Below are 7662 nucleotides of genomic sequence, written 5' to 3' on the forward strand. Positions count from 1 at the left end.
GGTGGGCGCCGAGGGGGCGGGCGCCGTCGGAGGGCGGGCGCCGAGGGGGCTCCGAGCTGTCGGATGGTTTGGATAAAGGGGACTATATCAGAGGTGACTGGTGGAGTTCTGCAGAGGTCGGTCCTGTTAGCATAACTGCCCATGTTATTCATTAACAATCTGAATAAAAGAACCGAGGGAATTATTTTCATGTTTGTGGGAGACACAAAGACAAATGGAGGGGCAGCTCATGTTGAGGAAGGGGTGAGGTGGAGGCTGCAGATGGATCTGTCCAGGCTCAGAGGGTGAGCCATGTGGGGAAAGTGTGATATTACGTCTTTTAATAAGAACAAACGAGGTGCAGAACTATTTCGAAATGGCGTCATCTGAAGCACGAAGGAACTTGGGAGCCCCAGTTCAGGATTCTGTTTGAGATTAATGCGCAGGTTCGTTTAGCAGTTAGGAAGGCAAACGCAACCTTCGTGAACATTCAGAAAGGTCTCTAATGCAAGAGCAGAGATGTACTGCTCAGTCTGTATTTGGAATATTGTGAGGCAGTTTTGGGCCATGTACCTAAGGAAGGATCTGCTGGGCCTGGATGGGGATCTATGATCCCAGAGCTTGAAGGAGTGGTTGAAGACATGGCTCAGGGAAAGATGAAGTCTTTACAGCGTGAATAAAAGAGGTTCGGCCAAAAAAAGGAGCAAAACCTGACCTTCTCCTTGGATCATAAGGCTGGACAAGTGACTGAAGTGATACTAAAGGAAGATACTGGGGCTATTTGTTTTAAAATAGTTATGGAAAAGCCCAAGCCTTCCATAAAAATTAAAGTTTTTAATTGGTGAGTGGCAAATTTTAATGGTGTGTGACAAATGGAGTCGCAGGTAGACAGGGCGGTGAGGGAGGGGTTTGGGACCCTGGCCTTTATTGGTCAGTGCGTTGGGTACAGGGAGCTGAGAGGGTCATGTTGCGGCTGTACAGGACATTAGTTTAGGGCCACTTCTGGAATACTGTGTGTAATCCCGGTCTCCCTGTTTTAGGAAGGATGTTGTGAAACTTGAAAGGGTGCAGGAAAGATTTACAGGGATGTTGGAGGGTGTGAGCTATAGGAGAGGCTGGGGCTATTTTCCCCGGAGCATTAGAGCTGAGGGGGGACCTTTTATAGAGGTTTATAAAACCAGGAGGGAAATGGATAGGGTGAATAGACAGGGTCTTTCCCCCAGGGGTAGGGGGAGACCAAAACTAGAGGGGTACAGGTTTAAGGTGAGAGGGGAAAGATTTAAAAGGGACCTGAGGGGTAACTATTCCACACAGAGGGTGTGCGTGTATGGAATGAGCTGCCAGAGGAAGTGGTGGCGGCTGGTACAGTTACAGCATTTAAAAGGCATCTGGATGGGGACATGGATAGGAAGGGTTTAGAGGGAGATGGACCAAATGCTGGCAAATGGGACTGGATTAATTTAGGATATCTGGGTCAGCATGGACAGGATGGACCAAAGGGTCTGTTTCCGTGCTGTGTGACTCTATATGTTAGACTGGTAGACTGGAATGAATTTTTGTTCATTATAGCTGTATTTTGAATATAGTACAGTGGAAGTAGTAATGTGCATGCCAAGTTGTAAATCGTTAATCTGTGAAATATTTCCTTTCTGCGGTTTGATAAAACTGGTTGCTGACGGTGTGAAGTAAAGAGTAAACCTTTGTCGAGTTGCGTTTTTGTGCTCCCTAGCTGATTTTCTCCTGGGTCAGGGTGCGACCACTCGTGTTTCTGCGCTCCTTCCAGTTGCGATGAGTTCGAAAGTCAGCCAGTGAGAATGTTGGACTTGGACAGAGAGCATGATTGACTCGGTAGTAATAGGTAGTTCCTTCCTGAACAGCCTCATGCCTTAGAGATCGTAGGAACTGCAGATGCTGGAGAATCTGAGATAACAAGGTGCAGAGCTGGTTGGGAGGGGTCTAGACACGAAATGTCAGCTTTCCTGCTCCTCTGATGCTGCTTAGCCTGCCGTGTTCATCCAGCTTGTCACAGTTTTGCCTTGACAGATTAAGCTTGGAATCATAATTCTGCCTTCCTCAAACAACTATACTTGTATATATTTTCCAATAACGATCAGGACTGGAAAATGTCGACGATTTCTTCACAGAATACTGAGAGGAGAAAGATTTACATTAAGAAAACTTCAGGGACAAGTTCACTCAAGAGACTGAGGAATGAGTTGCCAGGCCAACTGTGGGATGTGGGGACAGTTACAACATTTAAAAGACATTTGGCTAAGTAAGTGAGTAGGAAAGGTTCAGAGGGATTTGGGCCAGGAACAGGCAGGTGGGACTAGTTTAGTTTGGGGATATGTTCGGTGTGGACTGAAGGCTCTGTTTCTTTGCTGTTTGACTCTGTGATAAGCGGGAGACTTTCAGAATAATACCGAGAGTTCGGTGTCATTATGTTTCTGTTTTGAGTGAAAGACAGGCCTCGTAGGATTGGAGACTGATAAACAAAGATATTGAGGATCTGGTCAAGAACAAAAATGAAGGGTGCGTTAGATACAGACAACTGGGTTCAAATAAATCTCTTGTACAGTAGAAAGAGTGTGGGAGCTATCTTCAGAGGGAGGTCAGGAGGGCAAAGAGAGGAAATGAGATCACCTTGCCAAATAAGGTTGAGGAAAGCGATGGCCTAGTGGTATATCGCTGGACTGCTAATCCAGAGACCCAGGTAATGTTCTGGGGGCCTGGGTTCAAATCCCACCAGGGCAGATGGTGGAATTTGAATTCAATAAACATCTGGAATCAACAATTGATTGTTGGGGGGAGAAAACCCATCTGGTTCACTAATGTCAGAGATAATGGGAACTGCAGATGCTGGAGATTCCAAGATAATAAAATGTGAGGCTGGATGAACACAGCAGGCCAAGCAGCATCTCAGGAGCACAAAAGCTGACGTTTCGGGCCTAGACCCTTCATCAGAGAGGGGGATGGGGGAGGGAACTGGAATAAATAGGGAGAGAGGGGGAGGCCGACCGAAGGTGGAGAGGGTGTAGGTGGGGAGGTAGGGAGGGGATAGGTCAGTCCAGGGAAGACGGACAGGTCAAGGAGGTGGATGAGGTTAGTAGGTAGCTGGGGGTGCGGCTGGGGTGGGAGGAAGGGATGGGTGAGAGGAAGAACCGGTTAGGGAGGCAGAGACAGGTTGGACTGGTTTTGGGATGCAGTGGGTGGGGGGGAAGAGCTGGGCTGGTTGTGTGGTGCAGTGGGGGAGGGGATGAACTGGGCCTGGTTTAGGGATGCAGTGGGGAAGGGAGATTTTGAAACTGGTGAAGTCCACATTGATACCATATGGCTGCAGGGTTCCCAGGCGGAATATGAGTTGCTGTTCCTGCAACCTTCGGGTGGCATCATTGTGGCAGTGCAGGAGGCCCATGATGGACATGATGGTTCACTAATGTCCTTTGGGAAGGAAACTTCCATCCTGTCCTGACCAGCGATGCCCTCATCCCATGAAGGAATAAAGGGAAAAAATGGCATGAGAAGTGTTTTAAGAGCGAGGACGGCCCCTTCAGGATCAATGAGGCCGCCTTTGTGTTAACCTGAGGAGGGAGCGCTGCACTGTCGGAGGGTCAGCGCTGAGGAGCGGGCACTGTCGGATGGTCAGCGCTGAGGGAGCGGGCACTGTCGGAGGGTCAGTGCTGAGGGAGCGGGCACTGTCGGAGGGTCAGTGCTGAGGGAGCGCTGCACTGTCGGAGGTCAGCGCTGAGGGAGCGCTGCACTGTCGGAGGGTCAGCGCTGAGGGAGCGGGCACTGTCGGAGGGTCAGCGCTGAGGGAGCGGGCACTGTCGGAGGGTCAGTACTGAGTGAGCGGGCACTGTCGGAGGGTCCAGTGCTGAAGGGGTGGGCACTGTCGGAGGGTCAGCGCTGAGGGAGCGGGCGCTGTCGGAGGGTCAGTGCTGAGGGAGCAGGCACTGTCGGAGGGTCAGTGCTGAGGAGCGGGCTCTGTCAGAGGGTCAGTGCTGAGGGAGTGGGCACTGTCGGAGGGTCAGTACTGAGTGAGCGGGCACTGTCGGAGGGTCAGTGCTGAGGGAGCGGGCTCTGTCGGAGGGTCAGTGCTGAGGGAGTGGGCACTGTCGGAGGGTCAGTGCTGAGGGAGCGGGCTCTGTCGGAGGGTCAGCGCTGAGGGAGCGGGGCACTGTCGGAGGGTCAGCGCTGAGGGAGCGGGCGCTGTCGGAGGGTCAGTGCTGAGGGAGCGCTGCACTGTCGGAGGGTCAGTGCTGAGGGAGTCCTGTGAAACTTTTGCTGTTGTTCTCCATCAGAGTTTGGCAACGTCTCCGGCAATTCCTCTCACAGTTGGCATGACAACAGCAGTACGCACGGATCGTGGGCGAGTTGCGTGGACCAAGCAGAGATGCTGAACCTGGGGTTCACCATTGGTTCCTTTCTGCTGAGTGCCACCACCCTCCCCTGGGCATCCTCATGGACAAGCACGGGCCCAGATACCGCGGCTGATTGGCAGGTAAACCTCTGACCCCAAAGCTGACGCTCATCCTGACCCCCAACCCTGACCTCTGACCTGATGCTGGACCCCCTCCGACCGCAACCAAGCCCCCTGCAGCGCACGCCCCCCCCCCCTCCCCCGGGGGTGGGGGTAGTGTTTGTATCATTGGCCTCCTCCTGCAGAGAAAGGGTCAATTCGGCCCCCGCTCCCCCCCCGCTTCTCCAGTCTGTCCCACGGGAACGGGAAGAGGCCATTCAGCACTCCCCCTTCCTAGCCTTTCTCCCCGCTCCTCTCCACTTTTGCCTCCTGTCTTCGCTTGAATAAGATCTCAGAATTTATCCATCAGTGTAGGTCTGTTGGGGGGGGTGGGGTGGGGTTGGCACTGAGAGACTACCACCAACGTCATCCCCTGCAGCCATCGAACCTTGACTTGCCCAGACACAGTGAGTCAGGCTGAGGCTGGCGGCCATTTTGGGAGTAGGCCCGAGGACGATGGCCTCCACTCCGACATTTGTGAATCTTCGGGATTCTCTCTACCACGCGACCCCTCACCCCAGGAGAGCCGGATGTGCTCAGTTGTCGAGTGTTTTCAAAACCAAGGTGGGTGCAGGAGAGGGGAGACGAGGTCGTGGATCTGATGTGATCGTCTCAAAATGGCGGAGCAGTGTCTAGAGGTCGAAGGAGCTACTTTATCAGACTCGACAGGGAGATGATCGAACTGAGAATGGGCAATTCAGTGTTGAGCACGCTCTCCCTGATTTCTGAAGTATCCCGGGAAGTGGCGTTGACCTTGTTTAAGGAAAACCATGGCTCATCCTGCGGGATGCTTTCTCTAGCTCTGGACAACGGCCCCCTCGCAGGACAGAGAAGGCTTTGAGAGGGTTTGGATGAGATCGGTGAGGATAGCCCCAGGGATGTGGGCCCTCGGTGACGCAGACAGGCTGGGAGAAGTTGGGCCTGGGTCTTCAAAGGGGAAGAGAAGCTCAAGTGGAGTTGGGGGTGGGAGGGGGGTCCACATGGTGAGGAGGCTGGACAGCGTCGAGAGGGAGAATCTGTTCCCATTGGTGGGAAGATGGAGAACCAGAAGAACACGGATTGAAGGGGATTGGTGAACGGGAGCTACAGGGACACCTTTTCACTCAGCGAAGGGTTAGGGTCTGGAAGGGGCTGCCTGAGAGTGTGAGGGGGGGAGACAGGGTCTATGGAGGGGTTAGGGTCTGGAAGCGGCTGCCTGAGAGTGTGAGGGGGGAGACAGGGTATATGGAGGGGTAGGTCTGGAAGGGGCTGCCTGAGAGTGTGGAGGGGGGGAGACAGGGTCTATGGAGGGGGTAGGGTCTGGAAGGGGCTGCCTGAGAGTGTGGAGGGGGGAGACAGGGTCAGTGGAGGGGGTAGGGTCTGGAAGGGGCTGCCTGAGAGTGTGGAGGGGGGAGACAGGGTCAGTGGAGGGGGTAGGGTCTGGAAGGGCTGCCTGAGAGTGTGGAGGGGGGAGACAGGGTCTGTGGAGGGGATAGGGTCTGGAAGGGGCTGGCCGAGATGTTAATGTTCTCTCTCTCTCTCATCCTTTTCCTGTAGTGCCAGCTTCGCGCTCTCCTGTGCCATGATCGCCATAGCAGCTCATAACCCACCGAGTAAGTACACCGCCCCAGGATGAGCCTTCCCCTGAGGGTACAACTCAGGACCACTCTCACTCACATCTCACCCAGGTCTGATGGATGTGCTCTCCCTGTCCCTGGGAGTGTTTGATGGGGGGACAGTGTAGAGGGAGCTTTACCCTGTATCTAACCCCCGTGCTGTCCCTGGGAGTGTTGATGGGGGACAGTGTAGAGGGAGCTTTACCCTGTATCTAGCCCCGTGCTGTCCCTGTCCCTGGGAGTGCTTGATGGGGGGGACAGTGTAGAGGGAGCTTACTCTGTATCTAACCCTGTGCTGTCCCTGTCCCTGGGAGTGCTTGATGGGGGGACAGTGTAGAGGAGCTTACCCTGTATCTAACCCTGTGCTGTCCCTGTCCCTGGGAGTGCTTGATGGGGGGGACAGTGTAGAGGAGCTTACCCTCTATCTAACCCTGTGCTGTCCCTGTCCCTGGGAGTGTTTGATGGGGGGACAGTGTAGAGGAGCTTACCCTGTATCTAACCCTGTGCTGTCCCTGTCCCTGGGAGTGTTTGATGGGGGAGACACTGTAGAGGGAGCTTACCCTGTATCTAACCCCGTGCTGTCCCTGTCCCTGGGAGTGTTTGATGGGGGGGACAGTGTAGAGGGAGCTTACCCTGTATCTAACCGCGTGCTGTCCCTGTCCCTGGAGTGTTTGATGGGGGGGACAGTGTAGGGGGAGCTTACCCTGTATCTAACCCCGTGCTGTCCCTGTCCCTGGAGTGTTTGATGGGGGGGACAGTGTAGAGGGAGCTTACCCTGTATCTAACCGCGTGCTGTCCCTGTCCCTGAGAGTGTTTCGATGGGGGGACAGTGTAGAGGGAGCTTACCCTGTATCTAACCGCGTGCTGTCCCTGTCCCTGGAGTGTTTGATGGGGGGGACAGTGTAGAGGAGCTTACCCTGTATCTAACCCTGTGCTGTCCCTGTCCCTGGGAGTGTTTGATGGGGGGACAGTGTAGAGGAGCTTACCCTGTATCTAACCCCGTGCTGTCCCTGTCCCTGGGAGTGCTTGATGGGGGGACAGTGTAGAGGAGCGTACCCTGTATCTAACCCTGTGCTGTCCTGTCCCTGGGAGTGTTTGATGGGGGGGGACAGTGTAGAGGGAGCTTACCTGTATCTAACCCGTGCTGTCCCTGTCCCTGGGAGTGTTGATGGGGGGGACAGTGTAGAGGGAGCTTACCCTGTATCTAACCGCGTGCTGTCCCTGTCCTGGAGTGTTTGATGGGGGGGACAGTGTAGAGGGAGCTTTCCCTGTATCTAACCCCGTGCTGTCCCTGTCCCTGGGAGTGTTTGATGGGGGGGACAGTGTAGAGGAGCTTACCCTGTATCTAACCGCGTGCTGTCCCTGTCCCTGAGAGTGTTTGATGGGGGGACAGTGTAGAGGGAGCTTACCCAGTATCTAACCGCGTGCTGTCCCTGTCCCTGGGAGTGCTTGATGGGGGGGACAGTGTAGAGGAGCTTACCCTGTATCTAACCCCGTGCTGTCCCTGTCCCTGGCTATAAGGAGAATGTACAGCAGAGTAATCTCACTCTTTACGCCCCTTGACAGGTC

At 54.3% G+C, this 7662-nt stretch overlaps 1 protein-coding gene across 1 annotated transcript in view; it reads left to right on the top strand.

Moving 5' to 3' along the window:
• The window catches only part of LOC125450521 (large neutral amino acids transporter small subunit 3-like), a 45972-nt gene that overhangs the window by 11670 nt on the left and 26640 nt on the right, over positions 1-7662 (top strand). The window contains 4 exon segments of the mRNA XM_059642881.1: positions 4281-4421; positions 4424-4459; positions 4462-4480; positions 6035-6094. Coding sequence (XP_059498864.1) covers positions 4281-4421; positions 4424-4459; positions 4462-4480; positions 6035-6094 — 256 coding nt within the window.

The sequence above is a fragment of the Stegostoma tigrinum genome, chromosome 46 (genome assembly GCF_030684315.1).
Source record: "Stegostoma tigrinum isolate sSteTig4 chromosome 46, sSteTig4.hap1, whole genome shotgun sequence".
In the NCBI taxonomy this organism is placed as follows: domain Eukaryota; kingdom Metazoa; phylum Chordata; class Chondrichthyes; order Orectolobiformes; family Stegostomatidae; genus Stegostoma; species Stegostoma tigrinum.